The following is a 26,723-nucleotide window of genomic DNA, read 5'->3' as shown; positions in this document are numbered from 1 at the left end:
CTGATTGAGAAGACGTGACAACAACGCAAACAGCAGGGCTGGAGTCTCTCTCGCCCTGGGAAGCTGGGCCAGGCCTGAGCTCCTCTGGGAAACAAATCATGCCAGGAACCGGAGCCAGCACGAGGAGGCTCTGGGAGCCGCGGTGCCCTGGAGCTGCCCTCTTCAGGGACCACATTGCAGAGGCTCCCTGTACTGAGCCCCAGTGAGCGCCTGGCCTGCCCCCCCGCCCCCCCTCAAGCCTCCTCCCACCAGTTTTCCTCACTCCCTCCTGTGCCCCACCCCTCCTCTCTTCTCAGGGTACAATCCCACCCACAGTTATCAGAACTCCCCATTTTCACCCTCTCCTGGAGGGCAGGCCTGCCCAGATTCCTGGGACATGGAGCTTCTGCCGGCTAAGAGTGGGGGCCACAGACATCTGGTCCGATCTTGGCTCTGTCATGTTTCAAGTGGGGACCATGAACTCATTGGTCCCCCTCTCTGAGCTTACCCTCCACCCTCCTGTCTGTAAAAGCACACGGCAATGTGCCTACCCCATGGGGTAAGAGTACATGAAACACACTGATGTGTTCATTCACCAACCTTGTGGCAGGCCCTATTCTAGGGGCTGGGGACACATCAGGGAACGAGACATCAACTTCCTGCCCTCCCATGGGGCTTAGAGTCTAGTGTGAGAGAAGTACACAAGAATCTGCACGATAATATCCGGGGAACTCAAGTACTAGGAAGAAACACAGACTAGGGTCCAGGCCAGAAGGAGAGAGGGAGGCTGCCTGACACACGGCTGAATGAAGTGAGGGAGCAGGTCACAGACACCTGGGCAGAGCAACCATGGGGGGCAGAGCCACCAAGGAAACAACAGAGGCAGAGATCCTGGGCTGGGGCAGTTGAGCTGCAGGGGACAGGGATAGGTGGAGGGAGTAAACGAAAAGACAGGCAGGAGCTGCCCATGCACGGACCACAGGAAGGAGCCTGGAGTCCAGTCTAAAGGGATAGGTCACATGGGGGTCAGGGGGGCAGCACTGAAGGGGAGCAGATTTGGGAGTGGAGACTAGCCCACTCTTCTTGTCCCTATCCTCATCACCATCAACACTCCCCCACCCTGACACCAGTGCAAAGCCAGAAAGGCCATCACCAGGCCGACCTCTGCAACCCAGCTTCACAGATGACCAAGCACCCAGTGCCCTGCTCGCCATCTGCAGAGCAGGCAGGGCCAGCACCTGGCCCAGACTGGGCCCTCCAGCCTAAGCAGAGGGGCCTTCTCCATGTGACCCACCCTTCCCCCACCCAGGGGCCCAGCCCCCAGCCCGCCCTGCATCCCAGGCCACACAGGGCCTCCCTGGGGGAAACAGGACACTCCACACAAAACAACAGCAACAGCATTCGCGCCTCATAGATCTTCCAGTCCTTTCCTATCCAGTCTCTCACTTGTTGAGAGGGAGGTACTTCGAGCCCCAGCAGATGAGGGACTATGGTTTAGAAAAGCTCTTTTGAATCTTAGGTGATTCCACCAACTCCAGAAGCTTCTCTGAGCCCAGGCAAACACAGCTGTCCCCCAGCCCCAAATAGTCCCTTAGGGCCAGGCTCCCACAGTTCTGCCTGGTGGCCCATCTGGGGCCAGTTAGAGTCTCACTAAGATTGCACACATCTCTTCCACCCCTGGCTGGGGGCTCCTCCAGGGCAGGCAGGGACTGCCTCCTGTCCCTAGGGCTGGGCACAGGTGAGCAAAACCAGAAATGACTCAGCCCCAAGGGTCCCCGGGGTAGTTCTGGCTGCAGAAGCCCTGTGACAGCCATGCAGCCTGTCTCCTGCTGCCCCCCCCCCCCCCACTTAACAGCCTGAGTTTGGACCCCCACCATGGTGTCACTGGGGAGAGGTGAGAGGTGAAAGCCGCCTCCCAGAGCTGTAGGGCTGGAGGGTGCTGGAGGGTGTGAAAGCGGTGGGGGGAGCCTGTGTTCTGGGCCAGAACAGTCAGCTTTCTCCTCCTCCCCTCTCTACAGGCCAAGGAGGAAGGATTATGCTAGCTGAAATGTTCTCAGGCACATAGACACAGACAATATATTTTTTTTTATTTGCCACAAAAACTCTGCAGAAAAAGCCCCGGCCAACAGTCGGGAGTGGCTTTTGTGGGGTGGGGAATCTATGGTGACAGGGGTGTAGAAGGAAAAATGTCACTTTTTGCTTTATACTCCCCATAGGGCTGAAATTTGGTTCTCTGTGCTTGTATTTTTAATTACCTTTGTGCTAAAAAGACTTAAAAGTAAAATTAAGTGAATAAGAGGGCATCTGGTAAGGAATTTGGTAAACACTGGCACCCGTTCTGCCCAGAAGACCAGGCGCCTCCTTGCGTTTTGTTTCTTCTGCTTCACCCCGGCCAGCTGCTGCCAGTCGTCCCCCATCCCCAGGACAGAGCACTAGTGGGTGGAGGCAGGAGCCCCCTGCCTCAGACACAGGCATCTGGGGATCACAGGGTCACCTCACCTCTTCCCTGACCACCCTGCCCCGTTCTGCTGCCTCACTGTCCTTCACACAGGCCCTGGGACTGGACCCCACCACTGTCTGTGGGTTAGGTCTGTCTACTCCGTCCCTTCTGGCCACATCAAGTCCCCAGGGTTCAATCACCGATGCTTCTCTGGCCTGAGGCCCCTGCACACAGCAGGTGCTCAATGAAAATTTGCTAGACAAATTGCCAGGACAATCTGAAGGACACCTTGCAGCAGGTGATCATTTAGAAAGAAATTAAAATATGGATTATGGAGGGTGGAGAAACAAAAGTTCTGCCTGCAAGCCTGAGCAGGAAGACACCCAGACAGGCTTTGGCCAGAGCAGTTCAAATCCTTTGAAGAATGCAGGACCCCTGGGCGAAGGGGGAGGGAGAAGTGAGCCCCCTTCAGAAGGTGTAGAACTTCCTGTGCCTGAAGGAGCCTCACAGCCAGGAGAGCAAATGCAAAGGGCAGGGGGAGGTTACGTGCACACATGGACACGTAGACAGATGGGACAGTCCCCCAGAGGTGAGCAGTTATACCTTTGCTGAAGATCTGGACACTGTGTGTCCCGGGGCTTTCTCTTAAATACCTTTGACCTTTCCTCCCTGAGCCTTCCCCTAACCAAAGATTCTCATTCACTGGGACAATGTGGGCAGAAGCACCTGGCTGGAGGGACAGGCGACGTAGGCATAGCGGGCTTAGGGTAGCCTGGGTCAGCCTGCCCGCGTATCTGCTCTTCCAGGGCAGCATTTCGCACCAATTAGGATAAATCCTCTCAAGGCATGCGCAGCCTCCCACAAGCGGCTCTGGTCCCCTTCACTCTGGTCCCCAGATGGTGCAGAGTTACACAGCTGCTGCACCCCCGTCCACGCGGCCCCTCCTCCAGGGCTTGCCTTCTATACCCTTTGCCCACCTGGGTTCTACCCGACACTTAGATAAAGGTCTCTAAACTGAAGAGTACGGGCTGTATTTGGTCAACATTCATGTTTTGTTAAGCCCACACAGCGTTTGACATTTTTAAATTTTGAATCAATTGCCAACATTTAAAGATGTGAAATCTTAAAATGTCACCCAAAACACTCTAGATTTCTGGCTTCTCTTATAAATCCAGAGCCCTGGTGACACGGTACAGAGGCTGCTATCCCCCTCAGGGGGCACTCACCTGCCATGTTAGTGCCCCCCTGTATCTGTGGGCTGCCTCGGCCAGTGGTTCCTGTCATAGCCAGCAGGGCAGGGGATGGACCCACAACACACTTCTCCAGGCACATGCTTAATACCTGGCATACATAAGCACTGTCATTTGTGGAATGACAAACAAAGATGCAATGCCTCACTGTACCCAGGATCTCCTGATTGCTACCCACTTCCCTGAAAGACCCCAAGCACTCCTGGGGTCCCCCCTCCCACACCTAGGCACACACACAATGGGGCATTAGGGTAAGCCTTGGGGGCCGTGTCCAGATTCCCATGTCAGTAAGTTGTGTCTCCTAGAACCCCGTCAAAACGGAGCAGTGATCCGGTATCTCCCTGCCTTCTGTAAAAGTGGCAGGATTCCAGGCCAGCCCACGGACACTGATCCCCAGGACTCCTGTTAACCTGAAAAGGAGAAATTCGGTAGCAAGAACTGACAAAGCCAAGGCTTCCTCATGCCCGCCTGCAGGAAACCTGCCCCCCTTTGAAGCCTGCAGCCAGTTCTTCCCTTTTTCTGGGTTTCCAAGGTCAGAGTTACATTGGCAGGAAGGGGCCCTCTTTGTTCTCCTGTGTCTGACTTACCCCAAGCACAGTCACTGTCCCTGACAGCTAGCTGCTCCGCAGTGGCAGAGGGGATCCCTGCTCCTGCTGGGGTGGAGCAATGAGAAGGAGCCAGGTACGAGCTGTGCCCCCAGGGGCCCTGCTCATAGGATACAGAGCCTCTGTGTGCCCAGCTCCCCTGCTGGCCTAGGAATACCATCTCCGGTCCACAGCACCAGTGCTCCCCTGAGGCTTGGTGGCAGAGAGACAGCTGACAGCCTCCAGGATGCACTCACAGTCCAGGGGGTGGGCATCCACTCGGATGATGGGCTCAGCCTGGCTCTGTCCCTCATGGGCTGATGATGTGACCTCAAGCTGCTTGCCCCTTCTCTGGGAGCTCTGGTTTCCTCATTTGGAAAATGGGGACATGAATATCTGATCCGAGACAATCGACCTCCTAAGAGGACCCAGAGGAGCTTTGTGAATCATGAAGTGCCACGCCGAAGTCAATTTGTCCAGCGCCTGGTAGAGCACTCACGTGCGGTAGCCGCTCAATGTATCATTCACGGTGTAAGCGTCCTCTGGGCGCCTGTGCTAGGGGGCCGAGAGCAAGGTGCCAGAGCCCCAGAATGGAGGCCTGCCTCTCAGCACGGCCCACAGACAACTGTCCTACCCTGAGAACAGCCAGGAAGTAAGATCAGGGTGCTGTGAGACCTACAGGGGGATCGTGGGCTCCCCAAGGAGGGAGTGAGGGACCCAGGTCTTATAAGAGCCCTACCTTTCCTGCCGGGCAACAGAGACCAGAGTTGGGGCTGCCCAGCTGTAGGCTGCCTGGCACTCAGCTCATTTCCCAAGAGGCCTCGCTCAAAGAGAGAGCAGCCAGGCTTGCGTGGTTGTGACCCCATTCTCTGAAGGTACCCCCTGTGTTTGCATACCTGGATATGTATGCAGGGCAATTGACAGTGACACGGCATCTCCATGGACCAGACCTTGTGCCACACCCTCTACATAAACCCTCCTAGTGGCTCCCACATCTGCCTGGGGAGTAGTTAAAATAATAGACTCTGGGGTCCTGCCCCTAGAGAGGTGGGGCTTCCCCATCCCCAGCACACAGTGGTCGGCAGAGCCTGGCAGAGCCTGGAGAGTCCCGAGGCTCAGCTCTCCATTCTGGCTGTGCCCCTTACCATAGCCCACAAAGCCTCAGTCAAATCACCAAACCCCTGGGCACGTGGTTTCCCCACCTCTCAGGTCACAGCGAGCATCTAAGAGATAAAGAACCCGGCACACAGCAAGTTCTCAACCTCATGCCCATCCTCCACCTAATTCAATCCAACACACACAGGTGGGGCAGGGGGCTCAGTCCAGCTCACCTCTCTCTCCCCACATCTCCTTACCTCCCACTCCCTAAGCTCCCAGCCCTTTCTCACCTCCCACAGCAGCCTCACATCCCAAGAGGACAGGAAAGTTCTAACCTCTGAGCACTGCTCATGGCTGCTTAGCCACCCTTGTTCCCTTTGTTATCTGATGAGCCGCTCCTCTTTCAGACCTCAGCTCCCGTTGCTTCTGTGAAGTACTCCCTGATTCCTTCCAAGCAGGCCCCCCAAGCAGAGAAGTGTGGAGAGAAGCAGGCAGGGCCTCTAGCTCCTTGTGTCCCTGGGAATGTTCCTTACCCACTCCTGGCCTCGGCTTCCCCATCTGTGACAGAACTGCTAACTTCTCATTCTAAGGCCTTATGAATGAGCTTGATCACATGCTCCATTGGAGGCAGGGGGCAGGGGGTGGTCTCCAAGTTCACACCAAGATTCTGGGGGATTGTGAAGAAGCTAGACTCTGCCTTATTCTACCCAGAAGGGCAGGACAAGGACAGCTCAGGAGATCCCACTTGCAGAGCAGACCCAGTCATAACAAAGCACAAAAAGCAGGCACAGAAAGTGCAAAGTGAAATCTGCCTGAGGCTGGGACAAAAGGCAGAAGCAGCCAGGACTAGACAGATGTGCAAGATCCAAGTAGAAAGAGCAGGGGAGGAGGAGGAAGCAATCCAGAGAGGGGAGCAGCCCAAGACAGGGAACTCAAGTGTTCAGCAGGGCTCACGCATCTCAAGTGTTACTGTGTATGTCTCAGGGTGCTCTGCTAAGCATTTAGCCACAAATCTCATTTGTTCATTCCTCTTGACATCCCTGTGAGATAGGAATTGTCCTCATCCCCATTTTACAGAGGTAAGCAGGTTTCCTGAAGTCAGAGTTGACAAGCGGGGTGCTGGGATTTGAACCCAGGCATCCACCTGTAGAGTGTGTCTGAGTAACGTGAATAAACGGGGATGACCGGGGCAGGGAGGCTTGGGGGAGTGGGTGTGTAGCGAGGATGACAGTCTGGGGACTTCCAAGAGACTTGTTAAGACCTGGAAGTCGGGCTTTGTTTCCCTGCAGACGGCTCTTGGATGGCACCCTAACAAGGCCAATGTTGTTGATGAAACCTCTTGAGGGTGATCCCCCCCCCCCCCCCCCCCCCCCCGTGCACACGGGTGTGCAAGCCCACACACAGAGCTCAAGGACCCCACCCCTGCACTTCCCTTGCACTATCCGCCTAAGGCTCCAGAAGAGAGAGCCGAGCCCTCGGCTGCTAAGGAGTGAGGGAGCGTGAGGAGCAGGGGAGGGTGCGGGCGAGTACAGCCAGTCAGGAGCCAGGGCTGTCCGCGGCCACACGACAGGCTGGCGCTGAGCTGTTGCCAGGGCAGCCCGGAGATTCTGCCTTCGCGGGCAGAGTGATTTAGAACCCACGGTCTCCTCTGAGCCAGCAGCTTGGCCCGCCAGGGGCTCCCCATCCAGTGCCCGGCCTTCCAAACCTGAATGGGAAACGTCAGGGGCCCCTACAGGGGGGCTACCAGCATGAAAGGCCGTCAAGACAGGGGGAGTGGACAGACTTCGCACGTTGGAAACAAGTCCCTCGTCACAACACAACCCAAATGGGGACCCTGGCATGAGCATCCCGAGCCAGGAGTTCCAACAGCCCGAGCTCCTCTTGCAGGATGCCCAGCAGGACAAGTGGTGGTGCCTGCCCCTCCTCTGACGGCCTGGACCTGCGGCAGCAGAGCAAGGAGAGGTGGCTGGGGTGGGGTGGGATGGGGCGGGGGTGGAGCTAAGAGGGGGAAGGTAGGAGGAAGGCAGGGCCCTGACTGGAGTCGGCCTCCCCCGCGACCAGCGCCCAGCTCCCTCCGTGGCCAGTGCGTAGCTGCCATCCAGCAGGATCGGACACAGCAGCCAGAAGAACTCCAGGCGGGGAGGGGTGGCCAGGCCTGGAAAGGCAACGTGGTGTTCGACTATGAGTGCCCACGTGCTGCTAAGTAGAATGTGGTCCCTACTGAAACATATTAAGATAAATGGCTGGCAGCAGGAAAATATGTGTGTGAAACTTAAGTGAATCTACCCAAAGGCAGGTTTACAGACCCCTCATTAGGACCCCCCACATGCTAGGGGTGGGTATAGGAAGCCTGTTAACAGAAAAGAATGCAGGGTTTCCTCTTGTTTAGAAATGTGTTTCCACTAGTATTAATGAGAGGCTTCGAATGTGACTGGATTAAAAAAGCACAGGGCACCACCATCCTGTCTACACCTGCCCTAAAATTCAGAATTTAGCAAGCCAGCCCTTCGCATGTGGCCACTTGGGAGTCCAGAATTCTTTTGATCTGAATCCCACCACTCAATGGAAAACCCTGGCCCCTAAGCCAATACGGGGGCGCGTGCCGCGGTGCTGGCATGAGAACACGCTGGGCCGGAGGAACACGATGGCATCACCTGGCAGTGAGTCTGTGGTGCAATGTGCTCCTCCAGGGGCAGAAGGATAAAGTTGCGGGCTGTCTTTCTGAGTTTGCTAAAATGTGTGTGCACGGGGCAAGGTGCTGTAGGAGACTTGCCTCCACTGAAACGCTCTCCCGGTAGTAGCTGGAGGCAAAGCGGAGAGTCCCACCACCACTAACATTTGTAGGCTTGCAGAGATTTACAGAAGGAACCCAACAAAGCCAAGGGGCCACCTTGACTCAGGAGGGACAGAAGCAGGGATGACCAATCGGAAACGTGTGGTGACAAATCACCAGGCTTGCTGCTGAGCAGCCCGGGTTCCCCAGGTTGATCAGAGACTGTGGTGGGCGCCAGGGAACCAAACTCAGGGGACAGTCCATTGTCTACCGGCAAAGAACAGAGCACCATGAAAACAAGCAGGAGAACAGGAGTACCCAAGCTGAACAGAAATTGAAGGATGTAAGACCCTGGAATCTATCCATGGCCCCGGTGGAAGAAAGTGTGTGGGACAGGCTTGATGCAGCTACTTCTGCTTCCCATCTGCCTGGCCTCAGTTTAGCCGGAGTCTGCCACCATGGAAAAACAGGGACTGACTATGAGGGGACTCAAGATTTGGGACTCAGAGTCAGACTGGCACGGGGACCCTGAAATACTAGCATAAGTAGGTCTGGCCTGCCTGGTCGTTTTAGAGAGGGACTGGCTCCCTGAGAAAGACCTCCGGGCACCAACTCTGGGGGGGTCACTAGTAACTCCCTCTGGCAGCACACTGGGTGCTGGGACAGGACTAGATCCCCTCGGCACCCTCAGCCACCCTCAGCGCTGGCCACACTCCTGCCTGGAACCCCGCAGGAGACGGCCTGCTGTTAATCTGGAGAACTAACCAGGACTCTTTTGGGAGTGGAGTCTGAGCAGGACAAAGAGTCCTCAGCTGGGGCTCTTCAACCAGACCAAACACTCAGCTGGTGGGGGAGGAGGGGCAGGCATCTGGGTGTCACTTATACTTGGAGAGGGGCAAGGAAGAGTCAGTCTAATCTGAAAGTGGGCTTTCAGCCCAAAAGCAGTAGCAAAGCCAAGTTCCTGTCTCTTCTGGGACTCAACTGCCCAACACTGCTTCATCCTACCAGTGTCCTTAGGGGCAGTGAGGCCTGGCTCCCCAAGCTGGAGCAGGCAGTGGTACATGTGGCCTCAAGATTACCCTGCAGTCTGACAACCTGGAACCCCTACCACCAACATCCCTCAGAGGCATTGGACCCTTCTGGAGAGGGGAGAGAATCCACAGCTACTAGGTAGAGATCTCAACACTTCAGTGGGTCTCAGAATCAGGCTGGGGCTGGTCAAGAGAAGATTCTGGGGCCAATTCTAGACCTGGGATTCTGACCCTCTCGGGTAGGGCTCTAGAATCTTTTTACCAAACTCCTTGATACCATGATTCAGTTCATCAGCTGTCTCCAGGGACCAAGAAAAGGTGAGATGACCTCTGAAGGCCCCATCCCAGGGCTCAAAATGAATACCTGGTAACTCTCCATTCCTAAAACGCTGGGGAGTGCATAGGTCCCCAAACACCTTGAACTGACCACCCACCTCCATCTACTTACTTCTAGAGTTAGCCTGTAGCTCCCACCTGATGACAGACCAACAGGGATTAATGGCAGGGAATAAATCAACTCACTTCATAGGGAGAGAAGTGCGTTAGAGAATTTTTTTTCAAAAAGGAGTCATTAGTTGACTTGGCATTTTGATCAACAGAGAATTACCTACGTTGTGTTGCCATTAAGAGGAAGCAAAGTGCCCTGAAGGCAGAGTCCTGGTTCTGGGGCTGATGGGGCTCCCTCTCTCTGAAATCTGATATGTCCCCAGCTCAGGAAATTCTCAGGCAGCCACTCTGTGGCCCCTGACCCTACAGGAGTGAGGCCCTGGCAATGGTTGTGGAGACTCCTGCGGGGCAGCAGGTGCCAGGACCAGCTCCCAGGCCAGGTACACAATTAGTTACAGAGGCCTGGGTTCAAATCTGACTCTGCCATGGAAGGCTACACGATCTCTGGTGAGTCTCTCAAGCATCTTCAGCCTTAGTTTTAGTTTCCTCACTTATAAAGTGAGGAAGTATCCACTTCCTAGGATCACCGGGAGGGTTAAGGCCACACAAGCCCTCTTTTAGCTCCTTGCTCCCAGACCCACTGGGATCTGCACAAGTTCCACCCTCAATCCAGAAGGCTCTTCCCTGAGAGCTCAGCTCATTCCTCCCTTCCTTGGGGAGGTGGTGGTGGTAGAGAGCCCACCACCCCAGCCAGATCAAACCCCCTAGTTCTAGTCTCTCCCCACCCTCAGGACACAGGCCTCAACCATAATGACACCTTGACCTGTGGGACAGTTTCATTGCGGCCTCTTTCTTCCCCCCGGGGAGGGGTTGGGGCTGGTGGTGCTCACCACTGCAACCCCGGATTACCACCTAGAATGTAGTGTAACTGAACAGTGTCCTCTCACCTTTGGGCCAGGCCACTGGAGCTTCCTGTCCCACCACAGGCTCCAGACTTGACACCCCCCCACCCCCCACCAGCCGTAACTCCTGATTCCAACTCCTACGATACTCAACTCAGTACCCTGCCCTAAAAGGACCCTCTCAGACTATCTACCACCTCTGGAGCCTCACAATGCTAAGAGCTGTTTCCTGAGACAGCCTCACATGACTCTCCAGATTTCTCATAGTAACACCCTCTCAGAGTTTAGGAAGCAAACCAAAGTCATTTGCCAACTATTTTCTCCCATTAATCTCACAATGCATTTGCTATTCTCCCTCCATAATGAGTCATTTAGCAGCAACAGAACAATTACGGAGGCCACAGAATATTGATTTTCTAAGTGGGAGAAATGTCCACACAAACATCTTTTCATGTCTGTCTTGGGCTGTCTCCTGCTACGGGATGGGGTAGACCCTGGAAAAGCCAGGCTGCATATGCTGGCAGGGTGCTAGGGTCTTACACAGAAGCTCAAAAAGCATGGTATGTGCAGGGGCGCCTGGGTGGCTCAGTCACTTAAGCGTCTAACTCTTGATTTTGGCTCAGGTCCTGACCTCAGGGTCATGGGATTGAGACCCGCATCGGGCTCTGCACTCAGCGGGGAGTCTGCTTCTCTCTATCTCACCCCCTTTCCCTTTGCTCCTCCCCTGCCCATGCTCTCTCTCTCCAATAAATAAATATATTAAAAAAAAAAAAAAAGCATGGCGTGTGCAAATGTGAGAGTGAGCATGGGCATACAAGAGAGAATAAAATTATCATGTGACAGACATGATCCCATATGACCTCAGAACATGAGGGAGACACCTTGTTATGCCCATTTTAAAGATGAGGAGATCAAGGTTCAGAGATCAGGTGACTTGGCCGAGATTACACGGGAAATGTGGAAGCCAGGTCCACACCTAGGTCCTTGTGTCAGCAGAGCAGAATTCAGTTCATCAGGGTGTCCCCGTGGTAGCTTGCTCTCTAAAGGAACGAAGTGGCCATGTCAATTGGAGGCAATGGCACCTCTCGGTCACAGTGTGACCCAAGAAGACTCTTGAGACATAAAACAGTTGGCCTAGATCCTGGAGTCACACTTCAGCCTCAGTGCAGCCTCTAGGCCTAGTTGCTGTAAACAGGTTCACCCTAGGCTAGCCCTGGCCATCCACCAGGCCTGGGCAGTAGCTCTCAGAAACATCTAGAAAAAAGAGATGGCAGCTGGACTTAACTGCCCCCCTACCACCAGCCTACCTGGTGCCTACCTAACCCCTGGGGCATTTCTAAACCTCCCCCCCATAAAAAGGGCAGAAGAAAGGAGAGTCGGGAATGGCTTGGTGAATGGGACACCTAGTACATTTATGCTCATAACTGCATATGGCTCCAAAAATAGGCTCACAGCTGAGATACTATTCAACAAGTTACCTCCTACTTCCTTCTCCTGGAAACTTACCCCAACCAAGCTGGGATGGGAGCTGTGGGAGGAACAGGTCTCCAATGTCCCAAGGACCAATGCCAGTCAACATGCTGACCTTCATTTGCAACAAATGGTTTCTTTGTGGCCCAGGGAAAAAAACTAAAGGTCCAGTTTGCAGACATGCGTTTAAATGTCAACTCTACCACCACCTATGGACCTTCGGGTGAGATAATTACCCTCCGAGTCTCAGTTTCCTTATCTGTAAAATGGGATAATCCTGCCACCACCCTAGTTGGTAGAGGGCCAAACGGTAATGATGAAGTGCTGCATAAATGTGGGCTAGGGAAGCTCAACAAAGGGAGAGGTTTCCAAGAGCTGGCACTGCCCAGCAGTGGTGTGGACATCTCCCCATGACTGGAGACATGCAAGCAGGCCCTGAAATAGTCCGTGCAGACAGGAAGCAGAACATCCTATACACCCTCTTGGACACCCAGATGCGTGCTAGCATCTTGAAGGCTCCCGGGACTCAAGAAGTGAAGAAACTTATATGCTTTGGTTTCACGGATGTTTCCTTGACCTGTCTGAACTATGGAATCCCCTCATCTCTTAATGAGTCAAGCACGCGTCAAGATCTACAAGAATGTGGTGTTCTGTGGAAACCAGTTTGAAAAACACTCCAAGGAAGCTTCAGACAATGATTAGACGTGGCAGGGAAGAGACCAAGGCCTTTCAAGGACACCCCTGCCTTGGAGAGAGTATAGGAGCCTTCCCAATGTCAACTACATGTCAGGAATAGACCCAGCCCTCAACCTCCCTTTCTAGCATGGCAGGGAGACAGGAGCACATCTGCAGAGAGCAAGCTCACTTCCATGAAACAACATAAGAAGGGGACTTAGAAACCTCAGATACAAGTCACTCTCAAGCTACTCCTGACCTTAACAAGCCCAGAAATTTAGAGGGACTGAAAAAGAAAACAGGCCTTGAGCAGAAATGCCTCCTCGTCCCCTGCTCTTGCCTGCAAACTCACTACCACTGGCCTTACCCTCTGAATCAACGGTGGTTCCTCCAGGCTACCTGAAAATGGAGCGAAGTCTCTCCAGTGGTTAATCATACTTCAAAGAAGTGTATGTGGGACCACAGAAAGCAGGAGAATAAAGAATCTCAAACAATTTGTGTGCCTGAGATCCCATTTCTCAGTCCTGGAAGAAAGCAGCAGATGTATCACCTCCCCGCCCATTATGATGCTACAGGCATCACGTGGACACCCCCCCCCATAACCCAGTGCCCTCTCTTCTCTCTGGGGGGACTCCATGCCAGGAAAAGCCAAGGAGTCCAGGAACCATTGGTTCCCTGGAAGAGCTCTGGCAAACCCATCCATGGCAAACCCATCCATAATGGTGCAGTCTTTGCTCCCAGCAAGGACAGAGCTTTATTAATTATTCAGGGGACGGTGCAATTATGCAAATCAGTGGGCAGCCTCTGCCTGGCTGCTGCCTTTTACAGGAGTCCAGAGGGGGATGGGGACTCCCAGAGCCCAAGCTGCTGGGTACAAGAAGGGAGCCATCCAGACTGCAAAAGGAGGAATAAATCCGTCATGCCCCAGACCCACAGGAAACTGACCAGAACCAGACCCATCCTACACACAGAAGAGCTGGTAGCTGCTCTCTGGGATGATTTTGAAGACCTGGGAATGCCTTTTCCCAAGAAAACATACCCCCCCATACTCCCTGCTGAGCTAGCATCACTCAAAGCTTACTCCTGGCGGTCCTAAAGGCATGGAATACTTCCAAAGATCCCTCTTACAAGTATGCTCCTAAAGAGAGGTAACATCTCAAATTAGTGTTTACTAAAGAATGTTTGGCGGAACACTGCTGCTCCACAGATGCTCCTGGAGTGGGGTGCCGGGACAGGAAGCCCTGGCTTAATCAAGATGAAACTGGTTTCTTTACTTTAGGGCCTCTCAGGGCCTTCGATGTTCTGGATCAAAGAGTCCCCTAGAGTGAGGATGCCCACAACACCTGTGGAGGAAAATACGTAGCCTCACCTCCAGGAACCTCTGGAACGGAGTTTGAGAAACTCTAGCCAGATTGCTCACTAAGTCCCCTGCCAGCTCTATCATCCCCGGACTCTGAAATACCTTATTTATTTATTTTTTTTTTTTCTGAAATCCCTTAGAGTGGGTTTTCACCACTCTTATAAACCACAAGCATATAAAGTGTGGACTTCACATCCCAGGGCAACTGGAGAAGACTACCTAGGCAGGTGCATGGGGCTCCTGGCAGAACACCTGCCCTGCCCTGCCACTGCCTCGCACCTACTTCCATCTCCCTCCCTAAGGGTCAGCGCCCAGCACCAGCCCAGCACCACCTCAGACCAGCGGCCTCACAGGTCAGTCAGGAGTGCTGCCCCAGCCAAGATCAGCAGCCCCATCTCCCCAGAGGTCCATAACAAAGGCTGGTCTGGGGAGTCCCGCCCTCCATCACCACTTTGTTTTCCCTTTACCCTCCTGGGCAACGGTGAAAGTCACCTCCATGTGCTGACCCAGGGAAGAGAGAGGTGCTGCACAAGGCCAGTTAGCCTGCCTCTGACCTCTTCCACCTGCCCGATTCACCCAGCATTACAAATCAATAGATCTAAATGCAGCCACAGATCATCAGCTCTGGCAAGAGGAAAAGAAATATGGGACCCCAGAACCCTGAGGGGCCCGGGGAACTAGACACATATAATTACTGATTAAGTACAAATGCAAGGCCCTACCCTTACATCCTGGAGGACCCCCCCCCCGCCCCGCACCTCCGCCACAATGAGGCCGGGAGGAAGGCCCACCTCTGTGCCACCACCGCCTCGGGACCTGAGCACCCATAACAGCCTCTGGTAGCCCTCACAGGCAGCTCTCACGTTCTCTCAGTGTTATCTCGATCTCCAGATAGATCTAGGTGCAAATCCCACCTCTGCTGCACACGTGCTGTCTGACGCATGGCAGAGCCAGGAAGCAGCGCACTACTGGGCCATTGTAGGAGCACAAACTTGGGCACCAGACTACTTGGGTTCAAATCCAGGATCTGACATTCTAGCCGTGCGACTGCTGCTTCCCACTGTGAAACTGGGTTAACACAAGCATGTGGCACACGGGCTGTTATGAGGGAAGTGCCCACGGGACGAGCCCATCGTGTCAGCTGGCGCACTAGACAGGGCACAGGCTTTGAGTCCAAAGAGACCTAGATTCTAAATCCCTTGCGAGGGTAATCCCTGAGATAAGTGATTCTACCCCTCGGTGGCCAGTTTTGTCACCCATATAATGGGGGGGACGATAAAATGAGGGTAGTCAAGAGGATTAGGGATGACATATACACAGCACACAATGCCTGGCACGAGGCAAGATGCTGCATAAATGGCAGGTAGCTGACTGATGCCATTATTGACTGGGCACCCAGTCTGTAAAATGGAGAGTGCGAACAGAGAGCATGTGGACGGTGATTGACAGCGGGGCTCTATATAGTAAAGCCAGACGGTCTGGGTTTGAATCCCAGTTCTATCACTTATGAGCCGTAGGACTTGGCAGGCTGCTCGGTCTTCCTGTGCCTCACTTTTCTTCTCCATAAAATGAGGGGAGTAATAGCACCTATACTTCACAGTGCTGCTGTAAGAATGAAACGAGAAAATGCAGGCAAAGGCACCAGGTGAGGAGCCTGGCTCATCCTGAGTGGCCACTCAGGGCAGCACGGCACCAAGAGAAGCTTGCCATGAAGGGTGCAAGAGGAAAGGCACCTCGTCTCACCTGGCTTCCGTGGCTCTGGTCCACGACACCTCCAGGGGCCTCGGAACCCTAAGGCAGCACAGCCAAGCCTGGGAAAGATGACGCGTCACCCTGCACTAGCTGCTTCCCTTCCAAGAATCCTAGAATCCTGGGCACTGAGATGGGCAAAGTGATACTCAGAGAGAAGCAGTGGGTGGAACTGGGCCCTGGACTGGACTCTGGGTGACTGCCTCAGGTGCAAGTACGACTGACCTCCTCGGCTATTGGTGGCACAGGACATGGGGCTTTACAGCAGTCCTGGGTTCAAATTCCAACTCCACGCCCACAGGCCCAGACTCCCCCTTCCCCCTCTTCCTCGCCATCCTTCTTCCCTTCTTCCGTAACCTCCAGCAGGCTCCCATTCCAACAGGCCTGGCCTCTGCATGGACAGCCATCATATCCCTGAGCAGAGGCCCTCCAGGCTGCCATCAAAGGCCTCCACTCCTAGGTGGGGACCAAAGGCACTTGGTCCAGCCCTGAAATGTTGGCTGTTCCTGTCCTATGGGCTTTGACTCAGTGGACTTGGGATCGAATTGCATGACTGCCACTTGCTTGATCCTGGTAAGTGACTACACCTCTGTGAATCTCAGTTTGCCTACCTGCAACTGGAAAGCTGGCAAGACGGATGGGCCTTGGTGGCACAGGTAGGCAGAGGACGGGACTGGGAGTTAGAAGATATGTTCTAACTTCAGCTCTGCCCCTTCACCTCTTTGAGCCTCACTCACTTCAGCTGTAAAATGCAGATCACAGTCACCTGGGTCCTAACTGTTCTAAGCACCCCTGGGAGACGAGGGGTACAGGTGTGAAAGAGCTTTTTACAGAGGGCAGCCCTGTGCAAGCACAAGAGGGAGCTACTGGCACTCCTCTGGCACAAGAAGGTTCATTTCAAAACATCAGAAGTTTAAAAAGAAGGGGAATGGCATGATAATGCAGGGATTTTAGGCATCAATCAAGGAATGGATTGCCAGGGCATGAGGTCCCCCAATGAGTAACTCTGGGCTAGTTATGCTCCACTCCTAGAATTTCATTTTCTACATCTATGAAATTTGGAAACAAAAAAACCCCTTTTACTATGAGGAATCAATAAGAATATAGCACAGACAGTGCCTAGACAAGTCACTGGCACACTGCTGGGGCACAATTCCTGCCCCCATGCAAAAGAAACAAGCTCCGGGCAGTGGTTCTCAAACTCTGTGAAACATGATTCCACCAGAGTCTAGTTCTGGAAGATCTGGACTAGGGCTCAAGAATCTGCATTTTATCAGAGGTCCCAGGCAATTCTTCTTCATACAGGCCCTCCCCAGGGTGGGCTGGTCTGTCGTGCTCGGGAGTGGGGCCCAGTCTCCTGATGAAATGTGGGGAAGTTGGGAAAGGAGAAAGAAGACAGGAAGGGGAGTAAGGAGTAGGGGGTGGAGCTAGGAACAATCTATTAATCAATCTCCTCCCTAGCCAGAAACAATAATTGAGGCTCGTACATCCTTCATGTGCTAACAGTCTGCAGCTGCAATACAAAGCTTTGATTACAAATGTCAAAAAGACAGGGCATGAAATTAACTTCCCCTTAGTCAGTGGGCACAGGGAGATGCGGCACTAATTCACTGCCCTCAGTACGAAAACTCCCCTCGACAATGTCGCATCAAATTAGGGCCGGCACTGCTGGGATGGCATCTCCATCTTTGCCCAATGTGCTCTTTTATAATTAGGCCAGGCCTGCAAACAAGGGCCCTGAGGGGGTGAGAAAGGTCAGGCCAACAGGCAGATGACAGGTACGGGGTCAACTGGGAGGTGGCCAGAGATGGCTGGGATAGAGGCCCAAGAAGGTTCTTCAGCTTCCCCAAAGGAGCCACCCACCAGGAAAGGGAAGTGGGGGAGATCATCCTGATAAGGAGCAACTCACCCCACCTTCTCTGATGCAGAGAAACGTGAAACCCACCTTCTTTCTGGGCCAATTCCTGCCCTACTAGCTCCACTTGAGAGACAGGAGCTCCAGTGGCTTTTCTGAGGTTGATCACACTGAGTTAGCAGTAGAGCCAGGCCCAGGAGCCATGTTCCCGTAACTCCTGTACTGTCTGCCCTAGCCTGACCTGTGGCAGTCAAGGTACAAGGGGTGGCAGGAGGTTGGTGGTGGCAAAGCCCTGCTCAGGCTGCCTTTGGGAGAAACTTTAAGGAAGAGGGCTTTAGGGCTGCCCTCTGGCCCTCCCCTCTTAGAAAACCGAAGCTCATGCAGTTATTCACTGGGCAAATCCAGGGCACCTCCTCCGCATGGGGGCAGAAAGTGCTCTGTTAGAGCTTCCAACCAGCCCACCCCATGCTGCCATGACCAACTGAAGTCTTCAAGGTGACAACCCCCGGAGTCAGCATGCAGGCTTCCAGAGGAGGTACAAGTGGGGAAAGGAGGGGAGGACTTATGCTTGGCATGCCCCTAGGATCAGGCTTGCCCTTTAGCCTTGGGGTCCCTTCCTACCCTTCCCCAAGAATGCCCAGGGCATTCCCAGGCAGGCTGCCAGGGACCTTGCAGCTGGGGATCCTGTTTCCCTCCTTCCCTGGTCCTCACCCCACCACCTGGCTCAGAGGTGATCTCTGGCACACAAGTGATGGCTTCCACAAGGTTTGCCTTCCAAATGCCAGGGAAGGTTCTTCCAGGTGTGGCACGTGGTGTGGCCTATAGACAAGGCATGGCAGGCAGCCAAGACTGTGCACTGCGCTATGTGTAAGACACTGCGTCCACCCACAAGCTCCCGCCCACACATGCCCACACAGAACTGAGATTCCCTCTATCTCAGGAGGGGCTGGTAACACAGGCTACCCTTCCTGGCACTCCCAGCTGAGAGAGGTAACTCCCACATCATTTCCATCACAATCATCTCCCCTGGATCCCAGGTGACTCCAGAGCAGAGGGGGAGTACAGAGAGGAGGGCGCTGGCCCGGGGTGGAGCTCTGACCCTGCAGGAGGAAGCTGCCTCAGGATCTTAGGCTCTTGGAAGGGGTGGGGGTGAGGGGCTGCAGGGAGCAGCCCAAAGGCACTGAAGAAGTAGAGCAGAGGTTACCCTTCGAGGCAGAGTGGCCAGTGACCGTCCCTCCCACCGATCAAGCCTGGGCAATGTCACTGGGCTGCTCAGAGGTTTTAGAGGGCAGGGGCTTGGGATGGTCCTCCACAGCTATCCACAGCTACTCGCATGCCTCCCACCCCCAGGCTGGAAATGAGGCCCAGGCCATTCGTCACAGATGGACGGACTGATGTCCAGAAGACCAGAGTATCTTCATACAAGGGGCTCTCTTTCAGTCACCCACAGCTGATCACCACAGGGCAGTGGGTTGTGGCAGGTCAGAGTAGGGAAAGGGCTAAGTGTGCCTTGTCACCTGGGAAGGAGTCACCAAGCCAGCCAGGGGCATTGAACGTTTTCCTTCCTGCCTTTCTGGTCCCCCTATGATCTCCAACTCTCTCCTGTGGCCTTCTAAAATAGCCATTAATTAAAGCTTGGTAATTAACTTTCTGGTCCAAGTAATATTTTGTTAAAGGAATTCCATTAAAGGGTTGATTTGCATATCCTCAGACACGGGGCCTGGAAATAGGTAGGTTACTTGTGGAGAATGCTACAGGCCCGGTGGCATCCCAGGCATGGGCTCTGCTGGCACCTAAAGGCACAAGGGGATTAAGAAGGCAGCTATACCTGATATATGTCAAGCCCCGAGGTTCTCCCGAAGCAGGTGGACAGTTTGGTCACAAAACTGGCCAGCTCAATGGCCACACACCCAGACAGAAGCTGTGCACAGATGTACACATGTGAGAGCTCAAACACAGAACACACCACTATACACACCGCATGACCCAATGTATGCAAACACACACACAGCAGACGTGTGTCTACTGAAAACAACAATAATGATAGCAGTCAATACTTAGCAAGCACTTATTAGACTGAACTATATGCCTATACTCGACCTACAAAAACAACCACCTCATATGGTCCAACCCAGGATGAAGTGCCAGGCACTGTTCCAAATGCTTTATATGTGATTAGTCATTTCAAACGCACAGACATGTACAAGAACGTTTACATATAATGAATACACACCTTCAGGAGGGCAGGTGCATACTTGCAAGACATACAAAAACACGCATGCACAGATGTACACATGGCTACATGGCTCTATAAAGAAAGGCTTCTCTAGCCTTCGAAACCCCCTCTCTAGCCTTTGAAAAATGTGGGGCTGATCACATTCCCACCAGCTAATTTCCACCATTCCTAAAAATATTGCCCAACTCGGATCTCTAGAAAATACACAAGGGAGCCACAGATCTAAAAAGAGGGCGATAAAAATGAGAAAGCAAAAAATAAATTGGTTCTTCCCCTATGTCCAAGTCCTGTTCTGTGGCTTTCCCCCTCCTCTCTGGAGATGAGGCTCAGAATCATGTGCTCATGTGTGAAGGCTTGATCAGTCCTGCCCCTAAAAGTGTCTGTGGGGCTCCAAGTACAATGCTGCAGACAGGTCGAACCTGATCACCAGGCCTGGCTTCTGTGATGGTCCCACCACTGTGCCTTTGGCTGCATGCCTGTTTCTGTGACTCTAACAGCCCTTTCACTGCCTACCTAACTTGCAGGGCAGAAGACCTCTCAAAGTGCTGTGTATATGCCGGGCCTCCTTATGACAATTATCAGATTAAGAATTAAACCTGATTCCCTTATGGAGGGGAGGGGAGGAGAAGAGGGAAGAGGGTTGGGTGAGCCTTCCTTGCATGTAATTAATGAATTCCCTGCCCTACCTCTTGGAAGGCAGAAGCCCATTTAACAAAGATCCACCTACCCGGGGCCTCTCAGAGCTGAGGGAGGCCACATAGGGCAACCAAGAATCCTGCAAGAGGCTTGTCAGAACGTTCAGAAGGCAAAGAACAGGATTAGACAAGATTCAAAAGAAGAAGCACTACTGGCCATTAAACTCCAGAAAACACTATTCAAACCCTAACCAGCAATGAGATTCAAATAACAAAGAAATATCTTTTTTCTATTTGAACGACAAAAGATCATTTTAATGATGACAATGTTTCTAAGGGTGTGAGGAAACAGGTGAGCATGCTCAAAAATCATTGGGGGAGTGTAAATTACTAGAGGCTTTGCAGTGGGGGGCATTTTTATCAAAAATCCTTTGACCTAGTAATTCCTTTTCTAAGACTTTATTCTATGGAAACAATCAGAGGCATTAACAGAGACAAATATTCAAGGATTTAAATACCAGCATAATTTTTAATAATAAATAGTAATTACAAAAATACTAGACATAACCTAAACATTTAAATGATTAAAAACACGTATGGTCCAAACATAGACGGAATGATGGACTTTTAAAATACACACAGGAGAAGTTTACTTCTCCCAGGCATAGACAGGAACAAGGGTCACTCTGCCCAGCTATTTCCTAGTAATGATTCTCTGTACAACCCTTTTCACCTTCCCAGGGACAGCAACATCTCTCTTTTGAACCTCAGAAGAACACAGCATGATTACCTGGTATGATTCCCACGTTGTATATGAGCAAATGGAGGCATATCAAAATGAAGTGACTTCTCCCACCGACAGTAACTCTCACTACTGAAAACCTACAACATGCTAGTCTAGCCTCTTTCAAGTGTTATTTTATTTAATACTATTTTAGAAACATTTAAGAAATGTGCAAGACCTGGGGCTAGTTGCCTAGGAAACAGCACTGAACCGGACACTTTCTATCAAACACATGCTGGATATGTGAACGTTAATGTTTCCGGTGACATTATCACCATGACGCCCATTTTGCAGATGTGCAAACTGAGGCTCAGAAAGTTTGTGACTTGTGGCTTGCGTGGCTTCAAAGCCAAAGATCACACACTTCCCATTATTCCTGGAGACTAATTCCTGCACAATCATCTCTACATCACCCATGGGAGGGACCAGACACTCCCTGTCTATGGTAGGGGAGGGAGAGAGGCAAGAAAGGCCAAGCTCTGAAGCCCAGCTTCTCTTGCACCTACTGTCAGCAACTAGAGCAGGAAAACAGATCCCACCTTCTATTTTCCCTATTTCCCATTAAGCTCCTCTCCCCTCTCCAGGGACTGCCTCACCCAAAGGAGCAGAAGAGATTCTAACCTACCGGGGGCAAGTTGAGGGTTCTTGAAGGCCCCCACCCCCACTTCCAAGTATCTCCCTCCCTAGGCTTACTCTGCTTGGAATCCCACCGTTAGCTAACCTTCAGGTGTGGGAACTCCATGCAACACACATATTCCTGAGAAGGGATCATCAATCTCTAACTCTGCACATAGCAGCCCTGCACACCTGCACCTGGCTTGCCCACCTTTACGCGATCAGCTCTGCACTAGGCCAGCTGGGAAGAATGGGAAGGGGGTTACAGTCACTTGAGAGGAAGCACAGGGTAGGGGGACAGCTTGAGAGCCAGAGGGTGCACACTCTCAGCACCTAAGGGGGGCCAGAGTCACCCAGAAACAGCGGCAGAGAAGTGTAATATTGCCAGCTGACCCTCCTAGCTACTCAGAACATTAATAAACAAGTGACTTGGAAATTATCTTCTGGGAAGACAGAACCACCACATCCTAGATGGCTTTTACCAACATTAAGACAGCCTTATAAATGAAGCAGCAACATTTCCAGCCTGCAAAACAAAAATGCTTCTGCCAGCACACTTCTCACGAGCAGCATCCATTTCTGTTATCCAGGAGACACGATCACCTGTCCGTGGTGCTTACTTTCAAAGACTCCAAAGAAGAAATAAGCATCTGAGGGGGCCAGGGATTTTGGAGACCAGCTGGAAATGTCCCCTAAACCATTTCAGGAGAATAAGTACAAGGCTCAAACCTGTCCTGTGGCCCTTGAGACCCCTCCAGGGCCCAACTGTGCCCACCAAACCCTGGCTAGCCTGACGCCAGCCTCACAACCAGGCATAACACCTCTCCCCCAACCTGTTGGGCTCAGCTGCCCCACACCTGGGCCAGACTCCTTTCCCAGGGAGCCAAAAGATCCCAGGACAGAAACAACTGGTTTCCAGCCTCCAGATGAGAGAATTCCAGAGCAAAAAATAGCCTGCACAACACAGCAGTTTGCAGAGCGCAGCAGATAGCATGTAAAACAAAGCCACTTCAGCAGCCCTAAAGCAGACCACGTTATTCAAAGTCTGAACCCAAGTGGCCACCCAGAGCGCCCTGTGCTCTTTACTGACAGGGGGAAGCCTCGGAGACCAGGGCTCACACCTGATACCCTAGAAGCCCCACCCTCCTTGCCATGCTTATCCCCTCACTGAGGCTGCACTTACCCCCTCCCCAGTCAGAAGGCTCAGCAGCCCAGTGGGGGTCCCATGCAACCAGGATTCAACCCCCTCCTCAATGCCAAGCCAAGCCAAGCCAAGCCATAGGCAAACCACTGTGCATTGTGTCCCCCCCAGCCTTCAACAGTGTGACTACACCACATAGGAGTAGAGAGGGAAGATCCTCTCCTCTCACCCAGGCTCGACCATGAGCAGTTTTTTTTTGGGGGGGGGAGGTGGGGGTATGAGGGGAGGTGAGCGGGGTGTCCACCACAGTTGGTTTTACTCAGTCAACTCCCACAGGACGACTCCAGGAACTGCCCCAGAGAAGTATCTACCAAAGAGAACTATCTGCCCATCCATGCCCGAAGCAGCTGATAAATCTATTATTTCTAAGCAGAGCAGTAAAGCAGGAGATCCCAGTCCTGACAAAGCCTATTTTAGCTCCAAGGCTGGGTCTGGCCGGGGATTTCAAACTCAGTCTCTGCCTGTCCGCGAGAAATCTGGGCTCCCTTCCTGTGCCAGAGAAGCCACCAAGCCAGATTTTGTTTATAGAAAATTAATAAGACAATTCCACACCACTGCCAGTGACATTCGGCTCCAACTGCTACTGTTAACACCGTTTCTAGAAATGGGCTTGTCGGTTCATTCCCGAACCCCCGCCCGCCCCCACGCCTTGGCCCCCTTAGGCATGTGACAAGGCTGACCTGACCTGAGACCAAGCTGGGTGGGCAGGACCTGCTCGAGGTCATCTGGGCCATGCCCAGACCTCTAGCCAGGAGGCTGGGGAGCCAGTCAGCACTTGCCAGCTTCTTGGTGCAAGCTTCCCGCTGGAAGGAGGTAAACATGGCATGCACGCTGTCTGTGCCCAGGAGGGCAGACACACTCAGAGGTCGGACCGCCTGCTGTCTCTCCCGCTCCCCGGACAACCAACACATGCACATAAAACGGGGGTACATACACAAGACCCCGCATACGGGTGCAGAGGGTTCTGACTCCCGCCAAGGAAAGCGCAGAGAAGGGCATGTTCCTGGGGGAGAAAGCTGGAGGCAGGGGCCAGGCGGAGGGAGGAAGGCGGCAAACCGGGTGGCCTGCCGCCCAGACAATAACAAAGATGGGAAGCGAGATTTTTCAAAGACGCAGTGGCTGCACCCAGCGCTGAGCTCCGGCCTGGCTGCATCCTCTTGCCAGGGCACGCCTGGTCCCCTGGGGCACCATACCCATCCGAGAAGGGCTGAGGGTCCTGCCTCGGGCTGGGCTTGGCAGCTGGGGCAGGAAACCAGCTGCAGGCAGCGGCGGGGATGCCCTGGCACCGGCGAGAGCAGCTCCGGGCTGGTGCAAGTTAAAGGTCTAGTGATTCTCCCCGGGCTGGGGGTGAGGGGAGCTCTCCAGGAAGATGCTGGGGGTCAGTGAAACAGCCCCTCGACCTCGGGCAGGAGTCGGGCTACAACTTGCATCCTCTGCCTGCCGGAACCGAGGGGAGGAGAAGCATCTTCGTTCTACCTGCGCCTGCCCTCCAGGGAGTGCCAACTTGCCAGTCATGCGCGGGGGCACAGCCCGACCAAGGCGGGTGCCAGGGGCCTGAGACGTCGGGGCCGAGCGCCGGAGAGGCTCCTTGGTGCCCGCCTGTCCTTTCGCCTCCACTGGCTGCGCAGGGGCTCGTCCCGACCGTGAGTGGCCCCGGGCCCCGTCTCGGTGGCTGCGCCCCGTGGGAAGGTGCTGGGGCCGGGCGGGGCCGGGCGGCTGGTCCCTGCGCTGGTGGCCGCGCGGGTGACCCCCTCCGGCCTCTCCTCGCCCGCCCCGCAAGCCGCCTCCCCTTGGGGTCTGCACACCTGCTCGCCGGGGCCGGACGCGGGGAGGTGGGGCCGGTCCGCTCAGCCGGCCCCGGGGGCGCGCGCCCTCCCCGGGGCACCTGTGCCCGTCGGCGCCCCCGGGCCCTCCCCGCCGCCGGGTCTGCGGGGCCGCGGGGTCTGCGGGGCCGCGGGGCCGCGAACGCCTCCTGCTCGGGGCCCGGGTCCTGGGTCGCGGCTCGGACGCCGCAGCGGCGCCGGGAACAATGCGCGGCGGCGCGGCGAGGCGGGACTTCCCGGGGCCCCGGGCCGGGCTGCAGGCCCCTCCCGCCGCTCTGTCCCGCGCCCTCGGGCTCACCTCTCATTGTCCGCGGCGGCGGCGGCGGCGGGGGCGGAGGCGGAGGCGGCGGGGGCGGGGGCGGGGGCGCCCCGGAACCCCGGCAGGATGTGGCGGAAGCTGTGGTTGCGGTCCAGCCTGGGCTGGCTCTTGGTGCGCTTGATGGAGCCCTTGAGGCGGCGGCCGAGGAAGCCCTGCGCGGGCGACAAGGGGGAGGGAGGCGGGGTTAGCGCGGCGCCGCGGCCTGGGACCCGCCGGGACCCGCCCTGAGCCCCCGCCCCGGGCCCCCCGGGACCCCCCCGGGACCCCCCCGGGACCCCGCCCTGGTCGGGCGGCCGCGGGCTCGGGCTCGGGCTCCGACTCGGACTCGGCCCCGCCCGCGCGCCCCGCCCCGCCCCTAAGCCGCTGTTGCCATGGCGACGCCGAGCCGAGCCGCGCCGGCCGCGGCCGAGGCAGCCCGAGCCCCCCGGGCGGGGGGCGGGGCGGGGGCGGGGCCCCGGGCGCCCCCTCCCGGGTTCCCGCGACCGGGCTCGCCCCCCCCGCCGGGAGGAACCCACGCCCCGCTCCCCGCCCGGCCTGACCCTGCGTGGTCCCCCCCCGCGACCTGCGGGCTCCCCGCCCCGGGCCGTACGGATGAGGCCCGGAGAGCCCGCGCGCGGCGAACCCCGGCCCCCCCGGAGCCCCGGCCCGGGTGCCACGGGGGAACGGAGCCCCTGCCCGCAGCCTTGGCAGGTCCCCCAGCGGGGACAACCACCCCACGGGCAGGGCCCCCAGCACCTGGCTCAGGCAGGAGGCCGAGGCCGAAAGGTTTGCCGAGCGCGCCCTCTGCACGCCCTCTGCACCCTGCGAGACTGGCCGCCGCGTCCCGGAGAAGATGGGCCTCCGCTCAACAGGCTGCTCCGGGGCCCCCCATTCGTGACCCTTGGAGGGTAGGGGTGCGTGCCTAGGAGGGCTGTGGCAAACCTCGGAGGCAGGGCCCCCACCAGGCCATTTCTTTTATCCACTGACCAGGCTGTGACTGCTCGCAGGACACCGCTTAATTCCACCCCAACCCCAGGAGCTCCTGGCCCCACGGAAGAGACAGTACAGCGCTCAACACACGACAGGCTGAACCAGTGCGCCCTTCATAGGTGAGGGGAGATGGGGGGGCTCAGGGGGCCACAGCCTGGGGTGTCCAGGATTTGCAATGACAGAAGGCTGGAGGTGGAATTCCCCGAGGGAGGGAATGCAAGGGGTTCTGGGGTCTCACCCCCCGCCACCCTAGCCTCAATTCCAGGTAATATAAGGACGGAAGCCAATGGGATAGTAACTCACTCTGAAGTGACTGTTGTACACAATCTCATCACCACATTTCATGCATCACACAATAAAGGACCCAGAGGGACGCCTGGGTGGCTCAGCACTGGAGTGTCTGCCTTTCGCTCAGGTCGTGATCCCGGGGTCCTGGGATGGAGTCCCACATCAGTTTCCCCATGGGGAGCCTGCTTCTCCCTCCTCCTGTGTCTCTGCCTCTCTCTCTCTCTCTCTCTCTCTCCCCCTATGTCTATCATGAATAAATAAATAAATCTTTAAAAAAATTTTTTAAATAAAAATAATAAT

General features: G+C 54.9%; 1 protein-coding gene and 1 long non-coding RNA gene across 10 annotated transcripts in view; one reads left to right on the top strand and one right to left on the bottom strand.

Moving 5' to 3' along the window:
* DAB2IP (DAB2 interacting protein) overlaps positions 1-26,723 on the bottom strand; it is a 189,727-nt gene that overhangs the window by 56,335 nt on the left and 106,669 nt on the right. For 7 of the 8 annotated variants that reach the window (XM_077850520.1, XM_077850521.1, XM_077850519.1 and 4 more), the window contains one exon: positions 25,146-25,318. In XM_077850520.1, coding sequence (XP_077706646.1) covers positions 25,146-25,318 — 173 coding nt within the window. Of the gene's footprint in view, positions 1-24,500; positions 24,657-25,145; positions 25,319-26,723 lie in introns of those variants that run through there. The other variant, XM_077850525.1, reaches the window with a different exon arrangement.
* On the top strand, positions 23,973-26,709 carry LOC144285452 (uncharacterized). Of its 2 annotated transcripts, none has more exons than XR_013353702.1 (3): positions 23,973-24,667; positions 26,136-26,254; positions 26,389-26,709. It is a non-coding gene; the product is annotated as an uncharacterized LOC144285452 (long non-coding RNA). The 2 variants fall into 2 exon arrangements; XR_013353703.1 differs by lacking the exon at positions 23,973-24,667 and adding an exon at positions 25,829-26,053.

This window comes from Canis aureus, chromosome 16, assembly GCF_053574225.1.
Source record: "Canis aureus isolate CA01 chromosome 16, VMU_Caureus_v.1.0, whole genome shotgun sequence".
Taxonomy (NCBI): Eukaryota; Metazoa; Chordata; class Mammalia; order Carnivora; family Canidae; genus Canis; species Canis aureus.
The sequence above is the reverse complement of the archived record's forward strand: the minus strand, read 5'-3'. Positions and strand labels throughout refer to the sequence as shown.